Below are 27,500 nucleotides of genomic sequence, written 5' to 3'. Positions count from 1 at the left end.
ATAAATGCATACACACGTACATACATACATGCATATTCACACACCTGTTGGCACTCCGTCGCTTACGACGTCGAGGGTTCCAGTTGATCCGATCAACGGAACAGCCTGCTCGTGAAATTAACGTGCAAGTGGCTGAGCACTCCACAGACATGTGTACCCTTAACGTAGTTCTCGGGGATATCCAGCGTGACACAGAGTGTGACAAGGCTTACCCTTTGAATTACAGGTACAACAGAAACAGGAAGTAAGAGTGAGAGAAAGTTGTGGTGAAAGAGTACAGCAGGGTTCACCACCATCCCCTGCCGGAGCCTTGTGGAGCTTTAGGTGTTTTCGCTCAATAAACACTCACAACGCCCGGTTTGGGAATCGAAACCGCGATCCTACGACCACGAGTCCGCTGCCCTAACCACTGGGCCATTGCGCCTCCACATTCACACCCCTATATAAACATGAAATTACACATCAACGTATAAACAGACTGTAGTATGTTTATATGTTGTTAATATACAAATATTAACAAGGAGAATGGAGTTAGCAACATGTTTTATTGCATCATATTACAATTGAGACTCACCTTTCCATGATGTTCAAAATCGTAACTGTTCCTACTGCATATAAAACATGTGTCTCTCATATCGGATTCGGCTGTCCACTGTAAATATATCAGAAGTGAACATGGCAATATTAATTTAATGTAGGAAACATGTTGGTATGGACAGACATATTCTGAACAAAAAAGATAACGACCCGCTGATGCATCTCTTTCTCAACCCCAGATGATCCTGTTGGTTTGGTCATATCTATCTCTTCTTCTTCTGCTGCTGCTGCTAATACTACTACATACACCACCATTACCACCACCACTACCACCACCACTACAATCTCCACCATTACTGCTATTTTGCTTCTTCTGTTATAACTACCACCACCACCACCACCACCACTACCACCACCACCACTACCACCACCACCACTACCACCACCACCACTACCACCACCACCACTACCACCACCATCACCACCACCTTTTCCTCATCCTTATCCTTCTCCCTTCCTACACATCCCACCTTTATGTCTCACCTATATTGGTGACACACTCTGCCACTCTTTGACATAAACCTCCATTTGCCTATTAGCTGTTTGCAGTGAGTAGATGACAACAAAATCATAGTGATGGCGCACCACTCTGGTAGCTCATTGCAGTAACACTGAACATCCTAACAAAAAAATATGAGTTTTACATCCTGTATGACGATTCCTTGACCCAAATGTAAACAACTATATAAGTGATTTGGAAGAAGATAAAGCAGAAATACAGTACTCGTATGGTGTTTGTTTGGTATTTAATTAATGAGAGAGACGGAAGAAGGAAGATACGAGAATGTTTATTGATTGCAACAAACGTATTATTAATACTTTTTCCATTGTATTGTGTATTTGTTTCTTTTTGCATCTTTTATTTATTATTGATCTTGTATAATAATGAAGCTGTTTCTCTTAATTTGCTGTTTTTCTATACACATACCAAAAAGAAAACTTATGGAACAGACGTTATTTTAATGAGATACATCTTGTAATCACCTGAAGAGACACATCTACATTGACAGATGCTCCTAAACCAGTTGTCAAGTATCCCACCTGAGAAAGATCGATGCTAGATTTGTCGAAACAATTGTAGTGATGAATCTTTCATCTTCCATCTCTCTCATTAATCAAATACGTATGTATGTGCGTATGTGCTTGCGTATAAGAAAAGAAAAGGAAATTTTTTACGTACCTTGAGATCTCGGAGTTCCGAGAAGGTATCAACGATGATACCAAAGATTATGTTAAGGCCAATTGTCGTAATGAAGATGAAAAATGATACGTGGAAAAGAACCACCAACCCGAATTTAGCGAATGTTGCCTCGTCTTTATGAGCTTTGATCGACTAGGAATGATGGGAAGGGTTTTGGGTAGAGACAGAAGAAGGGAGTGGGGACGGTGAAGAAAGAAAAGAGAAAAGAAAAAAGAAGACATTATTCTGGACAAATTGCATTAAACGATATTTACATACATTATGTATATGCATATATGTATGTACATATATATATATATATATATATATATATATATATATATATATATATATACACACATATATATGTACATATATATATGCATATACATAATGTATGTATATATATTTATATATGTATGTGTATATATGTATGTGTATAAATATATATATATATATATATATATATATGTATATATATATGGGTGTGTGCATAAATATATGTATACATATATGTATGTGTATATACATATATACATATATGTGTGTATGTGTGTGTGCATGTGTGTGTATGCGTGTGTGCGTGTCCATCTGTATGTGTGTGTATGTGTGTGTATGTGTGTGTGTGTGGGTGTATTGTGTATGTGTATGTGTGTTTGCGTTTATGTATATGGAAATGTGTTCATATGTGTGTGTGTGTGCAGTTGCATGCATCTATATATATGTATATATATATATGTGTGTGTATATGTGCGTGTGTGCGTGATTGCCACTCACCTCAAATAGGTCCCCGATAAGACCATAGCGAACTACTGTGACCGTACACTGCCACAGGGAAGCACAATAAAGATATTCATTTGGGTCGAACATATTTCTCATCATAGCAAAACCAATGATGCCGTATAGATAGAACACTACCATGCCAAGGATGCCAACCCAAACCAATGATTTGCCTGCAAAAACGGAACCGGTGCAAAAGTCATCAATACAAACATTTCAGAGTGTTTGGGTGTCAATCTGAGGACATGTACCAAGAGTGATAAAAAATCAAACATCCAGCCAACGTCATAGTGTTTAGAGTGATCGCTAGTGATGGTGATGTTATGCCTCCATTCATCTTCCCACAAGGTTTCAGACTCAATATGGAGGCTTACATCAAGTGCCTGGAGGAAGTAGTGTCGCCGTGGGTCAAGAGGGTTGGCTGCTGGAAGACCCTATGTCTGGCAACAGGATTCTGCACCGTGCCACCCAAACACGAGAACCAAGCCATGGCTGTCAGATAGTTTATGCAGCCACATAACCCCTAATATCTGGCTACCTAACTCCCCAGAATGCAGCTTTCTTGATTGTTATGTGTAGGGCACAGTTGAGCGAGAGACCAACAAAACTCCTTGTAACACCGAAGATGAACTGAAGGCAAGGATTATGGCAGCATTCACCAACTTAAACAAGGAGACCATCCAGAGGAGCTGCAGGAGACTCTGAAGTCGTCTGGAGGCCACAGTTGAAGCCAATGGTAATTTTATTGAATAAATTTACTCTTTAGTATTTCAAGATATTTTTATGTAATTTTGGTAAATATGTCTGTTAAAATGAGATGTTAGTGTTATTTTCATTTTTGCGTAACTTAGACGACAATATATTCACCGCACCCTATATATATATATATATATATATATATATATATATATATATATATATAGTTTAAAAAAAAACAATAACAAAAAAACAAAAAAACAACAAAGTGAGGACGTGATATGGATAGTATTATTGGACGCTCAGGAAAGGAAAGAGAGAGTGTATATATATATATGAATATATATACATATATATATATAGATATGCAGGGCAGGGAATCGTCAATTAGTAATAAAATTAATAATTAACAATTTTGCCGGGTAGCTCAGTATGAAAAAACCTTTTCGGTAAAATCATTTATAATCATAAATATATAGGGATTGACAGTAACCTGCTTCTCCAACATGTGTGTATCAAAAATATCGCTATGAATTTAGAGTAAAATTTGTAGTTTTGGAATCAGTAGTTCTTTGGCTGCTATTTCGAAATTCTCAGTATGTTGGAGAAGCAGGTTACTGTCAATCCCTATATATTTATGATTATATATATATATATATATATATATATATATATATATATATATATATATATATATATATATATATATATATATATATATATAGATATAGATATATATATATATATATATATATATATATGTGTGTGTGTGTGTGTGTGTGTGTGTGTTTATGTACTTTGCACCAACTTCCCATTTGTTTTGGTTACAATGGAATTTAGTAGAGAGAGACGGGAAATTAAAATAATAAATGGAATTTGGAACTTACCGTTTTGCGTAACGGCTTTGATGACGCCACCTAGTAGCTGATTGTTGTTGACTATGTTAAGTAGATGGAAGGCAAAGAAATAGCCATGGGACACGGTGCCGCCAATTGATAAAGTAACAAACATCTGCCAAAGAGAATACATACACACACACACAATACACTGAGTTTAATTAATTAGTTTAATTAGTTTTTGTAATCAAATCAGGAAACGATCCTTCGATCTCTTACTCACCGCCGTTAAAGACAACATCAAGCTAATATTTTGCAAAGTTACTGCCCATGCTACACCTCGCAATCAATGCTGTTGTTTTTATTGTTGGTATTGTGGTTTGTTATTTAACCCTAGGTTAATTAATTGTGGTTGAGTAGACTTGTGATCATGTACATTCCAGCCGAGACCATCGCGCCGTTTTTGTTACTGGATTTTCTGGTATATTTGCTGAATTTTTCAGATGAAATTTAGAACCCCCCCCCCCCCCAAAAAAAAAGGGTTGGCTGACTTGCATACCAACACGACTCTGGAGGACCAAAAATTCCTTGTGGAACGCAGCAGGATTTGGTACTCTCTTGGTTACCATAACGAGGGTTCCGGTCGATCCATTTCAACAGAGCTGCCCACTGGTGAAATTAACGTGCAAGTGGCCGAGTACTCCACAGACACGTGTACTCTTAACGTAGTTCTCATGGAGATTTCAACGTGACACAGAATGTGACAAAGCTGGCCTCCTTTGAAATACAGGTGCTACTCATTTTTGCCAGCTAAGTGGACTGTAGCAACGTGAAATAAAGAGTCTTGCTCAAGGACACAGTGCGCCAACGAGAATTGAACCCATGATCTTGTGATTGTGAGCTGAACACCTTAACCACTAAGCCACGAGCCTTCACACAGCATTAGGAAAGATATTAACGATAGTTGAATGATTACACCACATGTTTATACTAAATGTTTATACTACATGTTTACACTACATGCGCACACCACATGTTTATGATACATGTTTGTGCCGCATGTTCGTGCTACATGTTTACGCTACACGTTCGCACCGCATGTTTATGCCACATGTTTATACTACATGTTTATGCTACATGTTTACACTATGCACTATATTGAGTTGTATGGCAGAAAATTCAATAACATGAAAACCTATATGTATTTATATTATATACATATATACATACACATATATGCATATGCAATCCATACATAGATACATACATACATATGTATATATGCATACATACATGCACACACGCATACACACACACACACACGTTTCCATGTATATATGTGTCTATGTATGTATGTATGTATGTGTGTGTCTATGTATCGATACCTCTATAAGCATAGAACATTAAATTTCGAAGCTGGTGCTCCAGCATGGTCTTCCCTGCAATAGCTTAAAACACAAACTAAGAAACCAACAAGAACGGAAAGCAAAGAAATCTACATCTGTCTGTCTGTCTGTCTCTCTTTCTGTCTGTCTGCCTTTCTGTCTGTCTGTCTGTCTGTCTGTCTTTCTGTCTGCTTGTCTGTCTGTCTGCTTGTGTGTCTGTCAGACTGTCTGTCTGTCTGCTTGTCTGTCTTTCTGTCTGTCTGTTTGTTAGTCTGTCTGTTTGCTTGTCTGTCTGTTTGCTTGTCTGTCTGTCTGCTTGTCTGTCTGTCTGCTTGTCTGTCTGTCTGCTTGTCTGTCTGTCTGCTTGTGTGTCTGTCAGACTGTCAGACTGTCTGTCTGCTTGTCTGTCTGTCTTTCTGTCTGTCTGTTTGTTAGTCTGTCTGTTTGCTTGTCTGTCTGTCTGCTTGTCTGTCTGTCTGCTTGTCTGTCTGTCTGCTTGTCTGTCTGTCTGCTTGTGTGTCTGTCAGACTGTCAGACTGTCTGTCTGTCTGCTTGTCTGTCTGTCTTTCTGTCTGCTTGTCTGTCTGTCTGCTTGTCTGTCTGTCTGCTTGTCTTTCTGTCTGTCTGTCTGTCTGTCTGTCTGTCTGTCTCTTTTGGCTGAATACCATATCTGAAGGATTACATCGGGACCAACCAGGGCAACAAAAGACACAAGAAAAAAAAAGAAAAAGAAAAGAAAGAGAGGAAAGAAGAAGAAGAAGAGGAAGAGGAAGAGGAAGAAGAAGAGGAAGAGGAACCTTACCAAGTAGAAGAATGTCACGAAACTAAAGAATTTACATTCCAATTTAGATAAATGTTTCTTTTTGTTATCGCCGTCTTCTTCTTGTTTTTTCTTTTTCACAGCTAATTTCCTGGAATACGGCAAAAGCCAGGAGAGGCTGATTAGCTTAACGACACGGTCAAACGACAACAACAACAACAACAACAACAACAACAACAGCAGCAGCAGCAGCAGCAAAAGCAACAGTAGCAACGACAAAAACCACTGCGTAAACGTATATGTGGTTGAGTATTCCACAGACAGGCGCAGGAGTGGCTGTGTGGTAAGTAGCTTGCTTACCAACCACATGGTTCCGGCTTCAGTCCCACTGCGTGGCACCTTGGGCAAGTGTCTTCTACTAAAGCCTCGGGCCGACCAAAGCCTTGTGAGTGGATTTGGTAGACGGAAACTGAAAGAAGCCCATCGTATATATGTATATATATATATATGTGTGTGTGTGTGTGTGTGTATGTTTGTATGTCTGTGTTTGCCCCCCCCCCCCAACATCGCTTGACAACTGATGGTGGTGTGTTTACGTCCCCGTAACATTAGCGGTTCGGCAAAACTAGACCGATAGAATAAGTACTAGGTTTCCAAAGAATAAGTCCTGGGGTCGATTTGCTCGACTAAAGGTGGTGCTCCAGCATGGCCGCAGTCAAATGACTGAAACAAGTAAAAGAGTAAAAGAGACACGTGTATCCTTAACGTAATTATCGGGTAGGATCCGTATGCCTTTCGTATTTATTTGTACAATCCACCCAAGATGCGTATAATATGCAGTTTCCGTCTCCTCAGTTTTACTCACAAAACACTGCTCAACTTGAGATTATAAAAGATAACGTAGGCCCAGGGCGTCGCGCAATATATTCGAAACCACGATCTCCTGCATACAAAACGACCTTGTTAATTTATTCGGCCATTTAGCGACAACAGGTAATATCCTAAGCGTGTCTGCACGATATATGCTCGACTAGTCTAAGGGAGGTAACTCGCACCAATTTTCTTTAAGTAGAATTACTTCCCTTGCTTAAATTGTGTCGGTGATCGCCCCTCACAATGGAAAAATTAGTCTATTATAGATTTATAGATCTATTAATGATTATACGAGATATACAGTTATATATACGAGATATACAGTTATATATACATTCTTTTAGTGTTTTATTACGTTTGTAAATATAGACATAGAGGCATATAGACATACCGAAACAAATGTATGGACATACACATAGATACATAAAAATATAGATATATAAGCATATAAATGTACCTTAACAAATATGTGCTGTATATATGTGTGTGTGTGTGTGTGTGTGTGTGTGTGTGTGAATGTGGAGGCGCAATGGCCCAGTGGTTAGGGCAGCGGACTCGCGGTCGTAGGATCGCAGTTTCGATTCCCAGACCGGCCGTTGTGAGTGTTTATTGAGCGAAAACACCTAAAGCTCTCCGAGGTTCCGGCAGGGGATGGTGGCGAACCCTGCTGTACTCTTTCACCACAACGTTCTCTCACTCTTACTTCCTGTTTCTGCTGTGCCTGTAATTCAAAGGGGTCAGCCTTGTCACACTCTGTGTCACACTGAATATCCCCTAGAACTATATTAAGGGTACACGTGTCTGTGGAGTGCTCAGCCACTTGCACGTTAATCTCACGAGCAGGCTGTTCCATTGATCGGATCAACTGGAACCCTCGACGTCGTAAGCGACGGAGTGCCAACAACAACAACTGCTCTGTACTCAATGGACGATTTGTTCTGATTCATATCTATATTGGGATTGTTAGTATTGCTCTGCCGAAGCGAAATATTAGGGATACGTAGATATAGAGAAGCTGTGACTTACTTGAAAAAGATGACTATATTTTTCAGGTTGGGAAGACTTGGGTGATTGCAGACAAAGTAGCTGATGAGTACTAACATAGAGAAAAAGTTATGCATGCCTCCCATCACGTAAATTGCGATTGTATACTGTTCTTGTGTCAGTGTGTGGATTACTGGAACGGGACTGTCAGCAGAAAAAGAAAATCACAAAATTTTTAGACAGAAAAAGAAAAACATGTTTAAAACAGTTTTGTTATCCTACTGGCTTTGTTTGAATCAATGTGGAAAATTAAGAGGAATTTAGCAAAATAATTTAGTTATTACGTTTTTGGATTTGGTTTGCAAGATTCTTTATGTGAGTTCGTGTGTTGAAGCATATTCTGTTGTGTCTGGGGAGAGCCATTCTCTTTTTTGGTGCCTTATAATTTAACACACTCACCGGTAAAATATCCACTTATTTCTTATTTATTTTTCTAAACTTTTCGTCGCGTCTTGCAACCATTTCAATAGAGCTAGTGTCGCATAACTGGCACCAGTGCTGATGGCATGTGAAAATCACCCATTGAACTTTGGGCCTCACAGAGGCAGTGACAAGTGACCGAGACCTTTGGCGATATGCTGTGCTTGAGAAAGTTAGTCAAGCCAAATGAGATCGTAGTTCTGGCTGATGCTGGTCTGCACTGAACTCCAGTCTGATTTGGCATGGTTTCTATGGCTGGATGCCCTTCCTAACGCCAACCACTTTATGTATGTATGTATGTATGTATGCATGCATGCATACATATACATACATATACACATATATACATTCACACACACACACACACACACACACACACACACACACACACACACACACACACACACATAGGGCAAATAAGAAAATGGAGAGGATATAACATCAACAAACATCAGCCAGTAAACATTCCATTATATCTATTTATTAAATGATAACAAATGTGTGTTTACTTGCTGTGGTTTGTCGATTTTTTTATATCCTCTCCATTTTCTTATTTGCCTTATAAATCCTGGGTAAATTTCCAATTTACCCCCCCCCCACACACACACCTAGTATTCAATTTCAATATTGCCCTGCAATAGTAAGCACTTGGTTATAAATACATAGATATACATCCAGTAGTATATAGGATATTTGATAACCCTTAGATGGTCTCTTAACCTCTAACTCATACAGACATATATATATATATATATATATATATATATATATATATATATATATATATATATATATGTATATATATATTTCTTGTTTCTAACGGTCATTTACTTAGCTATATAATGTTATAACTCGTACGCAACCTTAGCATTTATCGCATGTCTTGCTTTTGTAAGTTGGTTCCCTGACGATAAATTTATGTCCATTTCCAGCACCTCTTACTTCTTTGGAGTAGAGTGCACATATATTTTGAAACATATGTCGCAAGGGGGTACCCGTGTTAACAGTATATATATATGTAAGTAAAAATCCATATTGACAGAGAACTTTTTAGCCTGGTCTGACATTTTATTGAAAGAGTGAAATGAGCCTTATAGAAAAGCCGTGGAAAAGATGTGAGATACTTACTCGTCTATACCTTCAACAAGTGTTGAATTTCCTTTCTGAAGAGAAGCTTTTGCATTCCAAGTGATGAGCATCATAATGTTGATGGCGAAACTTAATATCGTCACCATATGGTTCCAAAATAGCCTAAAGAAAGAGAACGAAAAGAAAGAACAAAAACAACGTGAGAAATACATTGGCAGAATCGGTAGGGCATCGGACAGAAGTCTGAGAGTATTTAATGGCATTCCTTTACATTCTGAGTCAATTTCCACTTTGATCAGTTTTGCTTTTTATCCTTTAGGAGTTAATGAAATAAAGGATCAGTTAAATACTGGAGTTTATTTGATCGGCTCATATTGGGATCTCAGGATTTTTCAGTCTGTTTTACTGTATATAAGTGTTTTCAGAGTGTTATTTCTTGTTCAACATCAAATCGGCAGAGTTGATAGAGCATAAGTTTGTCAGAATTTGTTCCAAATCTATTCATCCTGAGATCGAATCTCACCTATGTCAAATTTATCTTTTTTATTCTTTCTGGGTTAATACCATCTTCCTGTTCACTTAATTTGTCGCTTAGTTCATTGCAAACTCTCATTCTACAAACAACTCCCTTGTACATGGTTTGTATGGCTCTCACAAGCAATTCGACTATACATTACTTTCTTCAGCGACCACCAGGTTATAGAATGAGACACACACACACACACACACTTACACACTCACATATCTACAAAACAAAGTGCACATACCATCCTTTTGTTAGAAGAAGTGCTAATGGATTTCCTAGAATTCGTCTTTGATAGGCGATATCTTTCATTATGTCTTTTGCCCATTCCATCAAATCTCTTATTTTATTACTGGGAGAAGATCGGTCAACATTCCATTTCAACTTCTCTTTTACTTCTTCTCGTAGAACTCGCTAAAACAAAGAAGAAACGCGCAAGAACAAGAATCAGTATTGAAAATGCATACGTGTGTGTGTGTGTGTGTGTGTGTGTGTGTGTTTGTAAAAATGAGTAGAGATGGCTTTTTGGGGGGATAATTTTAATCTTAATAATAATGTTTACAGTGCGTTACTCTGATATGAGTTTCGAGTCTCAAGTAGCCGTTTTCAAACTGAAAAATGTAGGCTTTACTGGTTGCTTAAATAGCAAAAGATTTTTTTGCTACACGTATCTCTTTTACTCTTTTACTTGTCTCAGTCATTTGACTGCGGCCATGCTGGAGCACCGCCTTTAGTCGAGCAAATCGACCCCAAGACTTATTCTTTGGAAGCAAGCCAAGTACTTATTCTATCGGTCTATTTTGCCGAACCGCTAAGTTATGTGGACGTAAACACACCAGCATCGGTTGTCAAGCGATGTTGGGGTGACAAACACAGACACACAAACACACACACACACACACACACACACACACACACACACACACACACACACACACAACGCACACGCACGCACACGCACATGCACAATTAATAAATGAAGACAAATGAAGTTGAATTACGTGATGATCGTTTCCACGTGAATGGGTTTTCATTGTTTATTAATAAATTACGTAACAGAAAAAAGATAGCCAGTCCATTTCGTCAGACATGACTTGAATGATCAAATATAATGCTATCTGCAAGAAATTTCTCAGAACATTCTGCGAAAATATTTTAGGTTAGCCATGCATTCACCTAAAGTGCTACAGTGTTAATTACGTAAATCGTAAAGATCTTTACTACAATAATATTTTATATACGAAAAAAATCTTTACATATAATTAACATCTAAGCTGTCTGTTGAATACATAAATATTTCTGTTTTGAATTTCTGGTAGAAATATTTAGTTTTCTTTTGATATACGCTTCCATTGATCTGTAAATACTCGTATGTATTGTATGTATGTATGTACATTCATATATATATATATATATATATATATATATATATATATATATATATATATGTATGTATGTATGTATGTGTGTGTGTGTGTGTGTGTGTATGTGTGTGTGTGTGTGTGTGTGTATGAATGTATTAGTGTACGTAAGTATATTCCATAAATGTGAAGATCAAATACTGCGAAGTGCTGCTTCGGTGCTTAGAACGAAATTCAGCATGGAAAATGTATTAACGCCAGTGCTTAACAAAGATGAAAAATATCAAATTTAGCGGGATTAAACACGTGATTAACTGACAACAAACAGATAAAGAGACATTGAGAGACCAACTCTAGTTACGCAGAAATAAGATATCTCAGAGTCTAAACCCAGACTCAAGCAATAGCTATATAATTTCTATGTAAATATGACTTGTGTGTCTCTCGGTTTCTTTTCGTTTTATCTGGTTTAATGATAGACTTGTTAGGTTTGTCATGTGTTTATCTTCTGCTTGTTTGAGTCATTGAACAGCAGTCATGCTGGAACATTGCCTTGAAGGAGTTTCAGTCGATCAAATCATCGTTCCTCAGTACTTATGCTTCTTTTCGAGTTTGGTACTTATTACATCGTTCGTTTTTGTCGAACCGCTCGGTTACGGGGATATAACGAAACAAACAGCAGTTGTGAAGTGGTGGTGGTGGTGCTGGTGGACAAATACGGACGCAAAACGCAAACAAGGCGTTGTATTAGTTTAACGCTTGGGAAGAATGGAAAAGTCTTTGACGTTTCGAGCCTACGCTTTTTGACAGAAAGGATTGAGAGGAAAACAAATGGAGACAGAAAAAAATATGGAGGGATTAAGGGTTCAACATAATGAAATTACCAGAAATAAGGGAAATATGTATATATGTGAAAATTGCAAAATGAAATTTAAAAAGAAACGAGACTATATGTAAAATACTAGGAAAGTAGGTGGAGATGTCACACGAAAAGAAATGTGTTTGAAAATCTTACTTTGTTCCGGACTCTGAAATTAATCTTCTGGAGACAATCGTCTTTCACAATTTCAATTGAAGAACAATTTTTCTTGTAAAAGTTAAACGCTTTTTGTTGTTGTGGTGTGATATGGACTGAAGTAGAAGAGAAAGAGAGAGAGAGTATGAGAGTATACTTTAGGTACAAGGCCCGAAATTTTTGGGGAGGGGGCTAATCGATTAGATCTACCCCAGTACGCAACTGGTACTTATTTTATCGATCCCCGAAAGGATGAAAGGCAAAGTTGACCTCGGCGGAATTTGAACTCAGAACGTAACGGCAGACGAAATACCGCTAAGCATTTCGCCCGGTGTGCTAACGTTTCTGCCAGGTCGCCGCCTTGTATGAGAGTATAATACATATGAGTGAGTGAGTGTGTGTGTGAGAGAGAGGGAGAGAGAGAGAGAGAGAGAGAGAGAGAGAGAGAGAGAGAGAGAGAGAGAGAGAGAGAGAGAAGGAGAGGTAGGTAGACGGAGGAGAAGTGAGGAACAGAGAGAGGAAAGGGAGGGAGAGAGGAGAGAGGGAAAAAGACAAAGGCATGGAGAGGAGATGGGAGAGAGAAGAAGAGGAAAGAGAAAGAGAGAGAGAGAGAGAGAGGATATGAATGTGCAAATCAATATGTAAGCTGTTAGTTTATTATGGTGTTACCTGTTAGGAAAACCCTCGGATCAATATCGATCATACGGGCGAGAATGATGTAGAGGGAGAATCCTACGTCCATGTAGGTGTCTGCCAGAGGATCTTTAGCTTTGGGCTGAGGACAAAAAGAGAGAGAAAAAAAAAGAAAGAAGACAAAGGATCAGACACATAAAAGGATAACTGGTTTTATATATCTTCATCTTCCTTCCCCTCTCCTCCTCCTCCTCTTCTTCCTCTTCCTCCCCCCCCCCACTATCACCACATCATCATCGTCGTCGTCTCCATGTTCAGTTTTTCCACGCACGCATGGGTCGGGCGGAGGATATTTTCTATGGTCGGATGCTCTTCCTGTCATCTACCTTCAAGCGAGCAAGCTAATATTTCCATCCCGCCTACCCACCGCGTCCAGAAATGTTCTCGCAGTATAAATATCGTTGGAAATGAACAACACTGCATGTATGACAGCGACACTCGTTTACAACTAACAAGACAAGGAAATATCCACACTCACACATACGTATATACATACATAGCCATCCATCCATCCATTCATCCATCCATCTATTCATCCAAGTCTGCTGCCTTTCCCCAGATAAATAGAAATCCCACCTCGCCCACCCCCCAAATTTCCCAACATATCTAAACTCAGGAACTTCCTAATTTGATGTTTGTTGGTAGGGTCATTATGCCAATAAGACACACACGCAGTGACAAAACCAGTGCGTGTGTTTATCATTGGCATGATGACCCTCCCAAGCTGCAACAAAAATCGATTTCAACACAAGATTTCACATCAGCGTTCTTGAACAAGACCCTTCATTTCACCTGGTTCCTGTCCGTTCAACTGTATATGAATAACCCTGCGTGGCGGCCCCATGGTTAGGGCGTTGGGTTCACGACACGAGATCGCGGGTTCGGTTACTAATCTGGCAGTGTGCTGTGTTCAAGAGCAAAGCATTTCGTTTCATAATACAGTTCTATATTTAAGAGATGAGGAATTATGTAAATAAAGTAAATAACGTAAACAATGTATTTCGTTTCATGTTGCTTCAGTCCATTCAACTGTAAAAAGTTGACGACCCCGTGACAAACTGGCGTCTCGCTCAAGAGAGGCAATGTTGTGATATGGGTCACCTTTTTTTTGCCGTAGGAAACCGGATAACCGGGCCCTAAGAATCATAGCGCCGCAGACAGTAACGTCTGCGGGGATTGACGACGACGATGATGATAATGGTGGTGGTGGTGATGATGATGATGATGATGGTGATGATGATGATGATGATGATGATGATGATGATGATGATGATGATGGTGACGATGATGATGAAGATGGTGATGATGACGACGACGACGATGATGATGATGATGATGATGATGATGGTGATGATGATGATGATGATGATGGTGACGATGATGATGATGATGATGATGATGGTGACGATGATGATGATGATGATGATGATGAAGATGGTGATGATGACGACGACGACGATGATGATGATGATGATGATGATGATGGTGATGATGATGATGATGATAATGGTGGTGATGATGATGATGATGATGATAACGATGGTGATGATGATGATGATGATGATGATGATGATGATGATAATGGTGATGGTGACGACGACGACGACGACGACGACGACAATGATGTTGATTTCGCATCACGAATCTTGCAAAGCGAAATTACCCAAAAACGACTCATAAATAGAATTTCACTGAATAACAAAAAAAAAACGACATTTCCACCCCACCCCCTGCTCCCCATCACCGTTTTGTTTCTTTTCTTTCCTTTCCGTAATTAGTTCCAATAAAGTTAACTTACAATCACTCCCTGAATGAAACTTCCGCCTGCTAGGGCGAACGATTTCGCTGTTTGCATGTAGCTTCCAGAGCCGGACAAATTCTTCAAGTCTTCAAGTTTAGTTTTATCCGGTTGATGCATTTCATAGCATTCCGTCATTAGTTGAAGAACTGCTTTCTTGTCAAGAGTGTCTTTGACTTCCTGTTCGAAGAACACAACGCGAAGAACCAGAATTATATATATAATATAATATAATATAATATAATATAATATAATATAATAAATGCGAAAACTAATTTCTGTGTGCCAGTGTGTCACACTTAGACCTCCATTCTCTCACTATTCAATGACACTCCTACTATTCCTCATGATGGGGCGAGTTAATAGTAGGCATAGAAACGGTGAGGGTGGGGGCGAAGACAGAGAGAGGAGGAGAGAAAGAAAAAGAGAGGGAGAGAAAGAGAGACAAAGAAATTTAGGGGGAGTTGATGTTTTATTAAAAGTAGTAGTATTGATGGTGGCAGTGGGAGTAATAATGAAAGAGAGAGAAAGACTGGGTATGTGAGAGAAGGAGGGAGTTAATGTACAACTTTGTTTAACCATCTCTCTTTGACAGAAATTGCTGTCGCCAACATACTGAACACTATCATTTTTGTTTTATTTTTTTGCTTTCTTTAATACACACACACACACACACACACACACACACACACACACACACACACACACACACACACACACACACACACACACACAGTATGTTTACCGAAAATGGAATCTTTTAAACGTACAGTGCGACGGAAAAGACCAGTTATTAATGAGGATGAATTGTATAAAACGGCAAGAGGTGATAAATCTTTACTATCTGTCGGCCAATTGTCTGTCGGCCAACTGTCTATCGACGAATTGTCCGTCTACCGTAGAAATGAGTTGCGACGTCACTGGTGCCAAGCTGTATCGGCCTCTTTGCTTTTCCCTTGGCTAACATCAGTGGTGTGGATAAGGGAAGCTGGTATGCATGGGTGACTGCTGGTCTTCCATAAACAACCTTGCCCGGTCTTGTGCCTGGGAGGGGAACTTTCTAGGTGCAATCCCATGGTCATTCATGACCGAAGGGGTTCTTTATGACACTCAGAGGCAGCGTTGGGTCTACTGTTTGAGAGGCCGGACCCCAACACAGCTTAAGAAAATATTGCAGTTGATATAGTTTAATTGAATAAAACATTTCAGGATGGTGCTCCAGCATGGCAGAAGCTAGTTTAAAAGATACACACAATTCAACATGTCGGTGCAACTTACAACACTTCAACATTCCCCCTCAACACGTAAATAAACCTCACAACACGTTCAAACACCCCACAACATGTCAATATATCGCACAGCATGTCAATAAACCTCCCAACATGTCTACGCACCACACAACACATTAATGAAGCTCACAACACGTCCATTACCTTTGCAACCTGTGATGGTCCAGGACCATTTTCTTCAATCAAGGATACAATCAAATTTGCGATACTTTGTCGCAATTCCAGAACCTAGAATGAGAGGAAAGATCGATTAAATAAGTGATTGATCGGAAATGTTCTTATTCTATTACTATAATCATTCTTTCCATAACTCTGGATGCCTGCTACTCTCAGATGCTCCAGCTAGCCTTCAGTGACAGCTGGACGAAGAAACTGGCCGATGAATCATGGCATCTTATCTGACGTTTCTTCAACTCTGCCAGTCCACCGTTTATTTCCTAGATATCTCATTAGTTAATCACTCATGAGGTGCACGTAGAATTGTGAGAATCGAAACAGTAACGTATCTATTCATTCACTGTACATTATGGCAGGTTCAAACGTAAATATGCTGGTCGCTGTTGTTTTACGTATTCGGAGAACATCTTCCATTAGACAGTATGTATTCATAATACAATCGACCTTATGCGTTTCCTTAGACAATGCTACCTGGCCGTATAAAACTACGAACTCTTGTTTATAGAAATCCTGATGTGTGCTGATGTCTGCCTAGTATCCATCACTAATTATTTGTTTGTTGATTTCTTTGAACAAGAGTAACAGCTTTCGTTTAGAGTCATTGATGCAGAGTATCTTTGACTGAAAAAACTCCAAACCAGATCGAAACACTGCGGCGTCTCAAAGTTTTCTTACGTCAATGAATCGGCTGTGCTATGAACGTACATCGTCTGAAGAGAGATGTTCTCAGAAGATGAAATATAACCGTGATTAACATATACACGTTCGAAACAGCCGAAATGTATTAAGAGTGAATAAATACGTTATTCTCTACAGCAAAGTACTGATAACTATATTAGAAAAGAAGCTATTCTCTAACCCAAAATCTAATTAGAGTAAACATCAGGAATAAAAACAGAAATAACATGAACTGGCAGGAACAAAGTAACACTACGCCATCCCCCATCTAAAACAAACAATCAAAAAAGCCAGTAGCAATCAAAGATAAGAACCAAACAAATGATAAAAAGAACTATAAATAAAACGGATATCGGAAGAATACATTCTCACCTTTTCAGTGAGGCAGTCGGCAAAGTCCCCAGCTCTGAGTATAAAATTGATATAGTCAATTATCTTGTTGTCGTAGATAACAACACGATTATCCTGGTTACTCTACAAGACAAAAAAAAAAAAAAAAGAAGTGTCTGAGATTTTTTCCACTTTCATTCTTACGAGATTATCTTCGAGGTTTTAGTGCCAACTTAAATTTTCTCCTGAATTCTATTTTTGTTCTCGTAGCCAAAATAAAGCGAGGAAAAGTTTTAAAGTTGGAATATACAGAATTTAAATGAAGGAATAAATTTATATGTAACGGAAGTGGTGGTAGTGGTGGTGGTAATGGTGGTGTTGGGGAGATGTGTGTGTTGACGTTTCGGGCAAAAACGATTTCCTCAGAAAGAGTAGGGGACGCTTCAAATACTTAGGGTATCACTGGAAATATCACCTGCTTATGTGAGAAGAAGAAGAAGAAGAAGAATCCATGGATGGAATTTATAAATATTTTAATGCATTACTACGCGCGTCTCCACAAAATACATGTTTCTTATGATCATAGTCCGTATTCCTAGAATGATTACAGTACAGGCCGTAATATCCATGGATACAGGATAGACATTGCTTATGCGTTCATTTCTTCGGACGATATGGCATTAATGGATGTTTAACTGAAGGTTGTTTGCCAATTTTGACTAATGAAACGGTTGATTGGGGTATGTGGGCACAGGAAAGTCCACAAAGCCCAGAATCATGATCATCGCTTGTTAGTATTATTGTCATTGAACTATCTGTGTGTGTGTATGCGCGTGCGTGTAAAATATACATATATAAATGTGTGTGAGCGAGTGCGAGCGTGTGTTTGTATGGATGTATGAATGTGCGTAGGTGTATGTGCGTGTGTGAAAAACACATACTCACACGAGTGTGTGTTGTGTGCGTGCGTGTGTGTGCGTGTGTGTGCGCGTGTGTGTGTGTGTGTGTGTTTGTGTGTGTGTATACTGAAAGGCACGGGGCAATTTCAACTAACAACACACTAGTTTGGACATTAACAGAATTATATATACAGAATTTCATGCACTAAATTACCAATTAATTTGATGATTTGGAAATAATCAATATTTTATATTTAATAATAATCTTTATAGTTTTAGTTCGAGTAGACGCTACCTACCTTGCCTGCCTACCCAGACAAAAAAAACAAAACAAAAAAAAACTTCCCTACTGTATACATACCGCTGTAAATTCATTGATTGAGTCAAATAGTTGGATCACTAAATCTATGCTTCTGCCATTTATATTCGAATAGACGACGTCGAGGAAGCGAGTCACCTCAGCAATAATGTCAAATGATTTCACGTTGTCAGGTTGTTCCCGCAGATAATTCTACAAGAATAAAGGTCAGTACCAACAAAATAATAAGCATAGAATATGAAACAGGCAAAAACAGTATTGAGTATATATATATATATATTTTTCTTTTTTTCTCCATCTAATCAAACCTCCAAAAACTCACCACATACATACTTATACGCATATGCACACAAATAAACAGACAGACAAACACACATATGCACACACGTGTATATATATATTTAATACATTTTTCGCTGTATTGTTTATGCGTTACTTTTTGTATTTGTTATTTATTATTGATCTTATATAAAAATGAAGCTGTGTCCTTTAATTTGCTGTAACCCAAGGCTGTAATAGAAGACACTTGCCCAAGGTGCAGTGAAAACACTTGCTCAAGGGCCACGCAGTGGGACTGAGCCCGGAACCATGTGGCTGGGAAGCAAATGCCTTATCACACAGCTACGTCTATAATAATTTGGGGTCGATAAAATAAAATACCTGCCAAATGCTGGGGTCCACGTAACCTACTAACCCATACCACGACAATTGCTGGCCTTGTGGAAAGATCTTGAAACGAATATCATTAGCATGTAGCTACTATTTGCCTCCGTTACCCCCCTATATTGGACACAAGATCAGCGATTTTGGGGAAGGGATAAATCAATTAGATTGACCCCAGTGCGTAACTGGTACTTATTTCATCGACCCCGAAAGGATGAAAGGCAAAGTCGACCTCAGCGGAATTTGAACTCAGAGTGCAATGCCGCTAAGCATTTTGCTCGGCCTGCTAACGGTTCTGCCAGCTCGCCGTCTTACTGTAAACTCCCATTATATTAATCATATTACGTGTGGTTCATATTTGCGGTTGTAGGCCTGTTTATATTAGAGAGTGATGGGTACTACTGGCCGTTGGTACTTACCTGTAACTGCTGGTTTTGACCGTCGCACATTCGTGCCATGACCTTGAGTACTAGTTCGATATAACCGTCATTCTTATAATCCAAAGAATTGTCTGGTTGTTCGCCAGTAGACTGATCAGGCTCCGTCTCTTCATCCGTCTGCACAATAGTAATAATAATAATAATAATAATAATAATAATAATAATAATAATAATAATAATAATAATAATAAAATATCCAGACAAATACATAACAAAAACACCAGGACTTACAAATATATATAACATACAGAAAATTGCACTACTGGGTACTGCACACATTCTACGCAAAACACTTTCAATACAGTAAACATAAGAGCACCACAGCAAACCACAGCACATACCCAAGGCGCACAGAGCTGCGCTCGGTAGTGAAGTGAAAGCCCGTTATAAAAATAAAACTACTGAACAATAATAATAATAATAATAATAATAATAATAATAATAATAATAATAATAATAATAATCATATATTTCGCAATTGTATAAAATATTTGATATATGATATATGATATATGATATATATATATATATATATATATATATATATGTTTTGTAAGAAACTCTAGAGAGGGTTGGACAATTGAAAGTCTTCAGAGAATAAATCACTCCACCTCGTGCACATGTTTCGGTCCTGAGATTCTTACACTCCAAGGGCGCCGAGTGGCATCCAGGTCATGGCTCCCTCTGCTCTCCCAGTTTGCGATACTACCACCTGCATTACAGTCTGTAGCTTCCTGGATGGTTAAGGTACAGCCCCGCCCCAGCTCAGATACACGAAGAAAATAAAAAAAAAAGGCACTAGTATTTTCTTTGTACCTAACAATCATATCATCGAACAGATATAACACAACGTGTTTACTTAAAAAAAAAGAAATGGTTTTTCACTTCTGACGCGACAGAGAGCGGTGTCGGTTGTTGAAGTCCCCCGAACATTCTTTTATCAAAAAGTCTTTGAGAAATCTTACCTCAATTTTCACCGAGACCTCTGGTTCTAGTTCCGGCATATCAATCATTAATGCTTCCTCCTCTTTCATCAGAGGATTTGCGAACGTCACTTCCTTTTTAAAGCCATTTGCTTGGATCTCTTTTTTTGATTTGTTTTTCGGTAACGTTTTCTGGTTCTTTGTTTTCTTGTCTTTGGCAGCGGATGGCTTCTTGCGTTGCTTGTTGGAGGCGGCGGAGGAGGAGGACTGTTTCCGCTTTGTCTTTTATTTGTTTGTTATCAAAATAAATAAATAAATAAACAATAATAATAATAATAATTAATTTTAGTATGATTGTTGTTGTTGTTGTTGTTGTTATCGTGACGTTTTATCCAAATAGCAGCCATGATAAAGAAAAAAGAAAAAAAGAGAGAGAAAACATAAAAATGGTTGATGGTTCTCTGTGGAATAAGTGCAGCTGAAGAATTTGAAAAATCGATGGAATGAAATACTTCGTTGAAACTACTTACAGCAAAATACAATGACAACATCAGCAACAATTATAAAGGTTTTTACCTCTCTCCCTAGAAAAGCTGACCATGAATTCCCCCCCCCCCCCAGGAAAAAGAAACAAAAATAAGATTAAAAAATGATTTTGTGAATTTCTGTTTGTCTGATTGTCTGTCTGTTTCTATCTAGAAAATTGGACTTTAGTGTATTTCATGTCGGAAGCGATGCCAGAATTTAATTAATTGGCATATAATCTTATTGAAGAGACGAATCATTACGTAAATGATTGATTCTGGTGAAGAAATGCAAGGGAAATAACTCCTGAAATTTCGATAGATTTATATTAATTACATAAGGAATATAGTGTGGGATGTATCCGCTTTTGAGTTGTATGGTGGTAAGGCCAGATACGTCGTTTCTAGATCTTATCATCGAATCACATTGCGTCTGCAGCTAGAATACTTGGTAATATAGTAAAACAGCAATTTAATTATTTAAAACTACGGCCTTAATGATGAGCATAATCCTCATCTCAATCACTAATCTTAGTCCCCAAAACAGGGAGACAACGCTTGATGTACTTCGATCTTATTTGACTTCATCAATGAAGCACCCCTAGTTGTAATTATGAGATCTTAGAATGAGAGTGATACAGTTTATTGGTGAATGATCACTGAATGTCATAAATTATAAGAATGACCGAGAAAATCACCAAGGAATACTATTTGAACGAAAACTTAAGAGCGAATTATACTTGATGCAGTGACTAAAAGCATTTTAATCATTTCAAATTAAAGTTATAGTGGTGAGAAAAATAATTTTCAACATGACTAAATTTGGATAAATTTTTAATTAATTGAAATTAATTATATAGTGAATACAACAAGTGGATGATGAGTCTCTCTGTTTCTGCTTTTAATTAATCAGAAGAGGAGGACGAGAGGCAAAAGAAAGGACGAAGCCCAATGACTTATGCAGGCCTTTCTTTCTCCCAGACTGGGGGAATTAATGCGGCTGATAGTTTCCGCTCAAGCAGCTCGAAATGTGTTTGGAGAGGTTAGTGGAAAATGTTCTTTTATGTTTCCAAAGTGTGTGAATATGGTGGTAAAAACGAACTATAAAAGGAATTCTCGACCAGATCAATAAAATTCCTGGGGAGACTGTTATTCTCGTATGGAACTTTAGCACAATACGAAAGACTAGCGACTCCAATTACATTTGATTTTTGTAAGAAAGGGAATCTGTGGAGTTTGAAACTTAATAGTTATTATGCCATGTTTTTCATTCAAAACTGCATGGCAAACTCTGTATAAATGAGAAATCATTGCTATTATTTTTAGATAGTTGAAATGAATGTACAAAAATGTTGAGCTACTGTAGGCATGTGCTTCGAAGTGCGCACTTCGGAATTATGTACTTTCAAAGGGATTAAGTGATGCAGCGATGCGCCTCCAAATGGATTAAAACAGCAAACACCAGAAGAATGCAGTAAGAGGAATTTTACCCATCCCTATACCTTAAAAGACACTGAACCAGTACTTGTTAATCCTTTTGAACGGTTATTTTTTACACGCATGCAGGTGTTAGCATGAATATATTTTTTACGATTTTGCATATACACAAATTTTTTCACATAAACACACATTATATTCTTAAGCTTATTCTATTTTTTTTTGTGTAATTTATATTCATCTTTACCATACTAAATGTCATATCGTTTATTTTTCAAAGAAAAAGTTACATTTAAAACGATGTATTGATAGATCGATAAATTGTTAGACATAGCAAGCTACTGGTTAGATAGACAGACAGACAGATAGATAGGCAGAGATAGCTAGCTAGATATATAGACACACATATAGATATGCAGAAAGGCAGATAGCTAGCTAACCAGATAGCTAGACAAACCAGCCAAACAGATAGATAGATAGACATATTTAGCTAGCTAGATAGACGGAAAGATAGACAGATAAACAGAAGTAGACAAACAGATACATAGGCAGACACAGATATAATTAGATAGAGGGGGATAGACTGAAATATATAGTTAGACAGAGAGATAGAATGACATATGGATAGATATAGACAGCTAGGTAGACAGATTAGTAAAAAGATAGATAAGTAATGTGGCAGATATGCAGACAGATGTATAATAATACGAAAACGGATAGCTCAATTCATACTTCAGTAGATAAATAGACAGATAGACAGACAGATAGGTAAATAGATAGATAAATAATTAGATAGATAGATGGGTGAGTAAGTTAATAATTAGGTTTTAGGTAGATTATTGATAGGCAGACAGAGATAAAGGGCAAGGAATGGGTGAAATTTTAAAAAATGATTACAAGCGGGAGAGGATTAGAAAGACACAGAAATCACTGAGAGAGAGAGATAGAGACAGAGAGAGAGGGAGGGAGAGCGAAAGAGAAAGATATATATATATATATATATATATATATATATATATATATATATATATATATATATATACTGCTATTTCTAAATTTTCAGTATGTTGGAGAAGCAACTCAATGCTAATCCCTGTATATTTATGATGATATATATATATATATATATATATATATAGAGAGAGAGAGAGAGAGAGAGAGAAAGAGAGAGAGAGAAAGAGAAGGAAGAGAACGTGGAGAGAGAGAGAGAGAGAGAGAGAGAGAGAGAGAGAGAGAGAGAGAGAGACTGTGTACATGTGTGTGTGTGTGTGTGTGTGTGGTTGTAATTTCATAGATATTTGACTGCTATTTCTGACAAGCGGGTTCACCGATCGTGTAGAAAAACGCCCTCTGTTGGCCAGTTGGAATGTTAGCTGGTCTGTTTGTGCACATCAATCACATTTGAATTATTATTTTCCAAAAGGGTCAGTGCTTAATAGAATTATTGGTTTGGCAGAAGAAGAAGAGAACTGTGTATTCTGTGAAACCGTAATTCTATTACGTAAAACTATTCTACAGGGAAACGATTATTCCAACGCAATGTGAACCAATTCTATCGCAGAATCAAAAACAGCCATAATAACAGTAACAGCAACAGCAACAATCAACAACAGCAGCAGTTATACATGTCTAAACCGAATTATGGTTTCGGTTCAAAGACAATTCTAAAACTTTGCAATTAATGATGAACGGGCGGGTGGGTGGGGGGAGGGGAGGGGAGGGGAGGGGAGATCCCCCCCCCCCCCCCCCCCCCCCTGATGATGGTGGGTGGGTGGGTGGGTGGGGATGATGGCGGTAGTGGTGATGGTGATGATTGTGATGGTGATGATTGTGATGGTGATGGAAATTCATTGAGGAATAAAATGAATTTAAAGAAAAAAAACAAGCAAACGAAAAGAGAAACATGAAAGTATTTTCTGTAAAAAGTTGTTTGGATTAACGAGAGAGAGAGAGAGAGAGAGAGTGGGGGAGAAAGAGAGAGAGAGATTGGGGAGAGAGAGAAACAGATATACAGCCAGAGAGAGAGAGAGAGAGAGAGAGAGAGAGAGAGAGAGAGAGAGAGAGAGAGAGACAAAGAGAGACTGAGAGGGAGAGAGACAGAGAGAAAGAAAGAGAGAGACAAAGGAGAGTGGGAGAGCTTATGAGGAGTGTGGGTCAGTACGTGGAGGTTAAAGAGACACTGACATGGAATTTATATGGAATTTGCAGTAAAAAATAACAATTATAATAAAAAAAAACAGCTGTAGTAGCAGCAGCGGCAGCGGCAGCAGCAGTAACAACAACAACAACAACAACAACAAAGAGTAGTAGTAGCAGCGGCAGCAGCATCAACGGTTAGAACAAGAACAACAATTGCGAGGATGACGAAAACGAGAACAACAACAACAACTTTAATAACAATGACAATTACAAGAACAACAATAGCAAAAAAAAAACAAAAACAAAAAAAAACAAGGGAAAAGCACAAAGGTAACAAGTACAAGACATGGGTCAAGGGAATCAGGTGGAAGTGAAGGCGTTCATTCATGGAACGAAACAAGCTGCAGCAACAACCGCAACGACAGCATTATGTTCATCGTAACAAAATTTAAATAGGAAACATAACAAATATATATATATAGTAGATTCGTATGGTTTACGAGAAGCATTGTCTGATATCTATATATATATATATATATAAATAAATAAATAAATAAATAAATATATATATATATATAAATAAATAAATATATATACATACACACACATATATATATATATATATATATATATATATATATATATATATATATATATATATATATATATATATATATATATGTGTGTTTCAGATATTTTTTCCAAAGCTAAATCGATACAAATTATAAAAAAAATGAACGATGCAAATCGACGGTTTATACTTTCATCAGACATCTCAATATTTCATATTTAGGATTCCCGTATCAAGAAATTTATGGAGAGAAGTTGTTGCCAGTTGATTTCAGAGTAACAACTTTTCTCAGTAAATTTCCTGACAAAGGGCACCTACACTTGAAATATTGAAATACCAAGTAACGGTACAAACCATTGAATTGTATTATTAATTTTTCTATGATGTGCGTAGTTTAAGCTTTAAAAAATATATAAAACACACATATATATGTATATATATGTATATATATATATATATATATATATATATATATATATATATATATATATATATATATATATATATATATTATATATATATATATATATATATACATACATATATACGCATTTGTATAATGTAATAATAATAATAATAATAATAATGATATTTCATAATAACATTAGACATGCTGTTAGTTAGTTATGTGTTTAATTATGTAATATATAGCATGCGAACTAATTCTATATCTAGTTGTATGCTACATCTACAAGAATATATCTATATATATCTCTGCTCCTAGTTATACAAGCATATACACAATTATACACATTACATTTACGTGATGTATCTACATATATCCCTACAACTATATATACATAGCTCGGAAATCAGGGTGTCTCTGCAGGGCGAGGCCACTACTTCTCCTCTTCGAGAGGTCGCAGCTCCAGTACTATTCTTTCGGCTTCTCGTTCTTTTATTCTGCTCTCTTACTCAATAATAATAATAATAATAATAATAATAATAATAATAATAATAATAATAATAATAATAATAATGTGGTATATGAAAGGACCTTTGAAGGCAGTATTCAGCGTTCTAACAAAACGTGCACGTTAAGTTGGATATGAATATTGCTTTTGATAGCAGTACTGCTTCTGTCGCTACTAATTGTTTAGTACTAAACGTTTATGAAATCGTGTTGCAAGATTCTTGTTAGAAGAACAGAGTGGACAAAGCGGAGCAGTAGGATACACGTGGATGAAAAAGGTCACTGAAGAGGTCACAGATGTGTGACGAAAGATTTCCGGACAAGGGACATAAGATGAAATAAAAACAGTAATAAACGAGTGAAGAACGAATATATGGTGCGTGTGTTTATTTGGCAAAAAAGTGACCATCCCGAAATATGTGTGTATATATATAATATATATATATATATATATATATATATATATATATATATATATATATATATATATATATATATATAGTACAGACAGTATTTGTACGTATATCTGATTTCATATACACATATATGCACAAAGACACGCATACATACAGACATGTATATATATATATATATATATATATATATATATATATATATATATATATATATATATATATATATATATATATATATGTATATATATATATATATATATATATATATGCATACGTATCTATGCATGTACATGATTACATTCAATAAGTTTGAGGCAAACAAGAAAAATCATAAGAAAAGCATAAAAATTAATGGTCATCTCCTTTTACGTCTGCCTTCCATGCTGGCATGGGTTGGAAGAGTTAGTTTGTGAATAGTTAGCAACGAGCGAGAAAAGAAAAGTGAGTGAAGGTGTTAGTGGTGGGGCTTCTTAGGTGTTAGTAGGGACCTTTAAAAAGTGTTAGTGGGGGGTCTTATTAATGGTGTTAGTTGGGACCTGTGATTTGTTAGTAGGGCGCTATGGAGGGGTTTAATGCCAGGTTAATGATGTTGTTGAGGGTTACGGGGAGCGGGAGTATTGTGTTTGAAAGATAAGAAAGAAAGAAAAGAAAGTAAGAAGACTAGAGTTGGAGGGAGAGAGAGAGAGAGAGAGAGAGAGAGAGAGAGATGAAAAGCGCCACCTACCGATTTAC

General features: G+C 37.4%; 1 protein-coding gene across 6 annotated transcripts in view; it reads right to left on the bottom strand.

Moving 5' to 3' along the window:
* LOC106877374 (inositol 1,4,5-trisphosphate-gated calcium channel ITPR2) overlaps positions 1-27,500 on the bottom strand; it is a 176,214-nt gene that overhangs the window by 3,374 nt on the left and 145,340 nt on the right. For 2 of the 6 annotated variants that reach the window (XM_089343467.1, XM_089343468.1), the window contains 17 exons: positions 27,493-27,500; positions 20,811-21,050; positions 19,825-19,962; positions 18,785-18,934; positions 17,567-17,668; positions 16,484-16,567; positions 15,051-15,230; positions 13,229-13,334; positions 12,560-12,675; positions 10,428-10,597; positions 9,700-9,822; positions 8,134-8,295; positions 6,277-6,385; positions 4,141-4,264; positions 2,555-2,730; positions 1,778-1,930; positions 575-652 (listed from right to left, as the gene is read on the bottom strand). The exon at positions 27,493-27,500 is cut by the window's right edge and continues 25 nt beyond it. In XM_089343467.1, the coding sequence (XP_089199593.1) occupies positions 575-652; positions 1,778-1,930; positions 2,555-2,730; positions 4,141-4,264; positions 6,277-6,385; positions 8,134-8,295; positions 9,700-9,822; positions 10,428-10,597; positions 12,560-12,675; positions 13,229-13,334; positions 15,051-15,230; positions 16,484-16,567; positions 17,567-17,668; positions 18,785-18,934; positions 19,825-19,962; positions 20,811-21,050; positions 27,493-27,500 (2,219 nt within the window). The remainder of the gene's footprint in view (positions 1-574; positions 653-1,777; positions 1,931-2,554; positions 2,731-4,140; positions 4,265-6,276; positions 6,386-8,133; positions 8,296-9,699; positions 9,823-10,427; positions 10,598-12,559; positions 12,676-13,228; positions 13,335-15,050; positions 15,231-16,483; positions 16,568-17,566; positions 17,669-18,784; positions 18,935-19,824; positions 19,963-20,810; positions 21,051-27,492) is intronic. The other 4 variants (XM_089343469.1, XM_089343470.1, XR_016238655.1 and 1 more) reach the window with 3 other exon arrangements.

The sequence above is a fragment of the Octopus bimaculoides genome, chromosome 27, assembly GCF_046866305.1.
Source record: "Octopus bimaculoides isolate indiv1 chromosome 27, ASM4686630v1, whole genome shotgun sequence".
In the NCBI taxonomy this organism is placed as follows: domain Eukaryota; kingdom Metazoa; phylum Mollusca; class Cephalopoda; order Octopoda; family Octopodidae; genus Octopus; species Octopus bimaculoides.
Note: the sequence above shows the minus strand (reverse complement) of the source record. Positions and strands in the feature narration are given on the sequence as shown.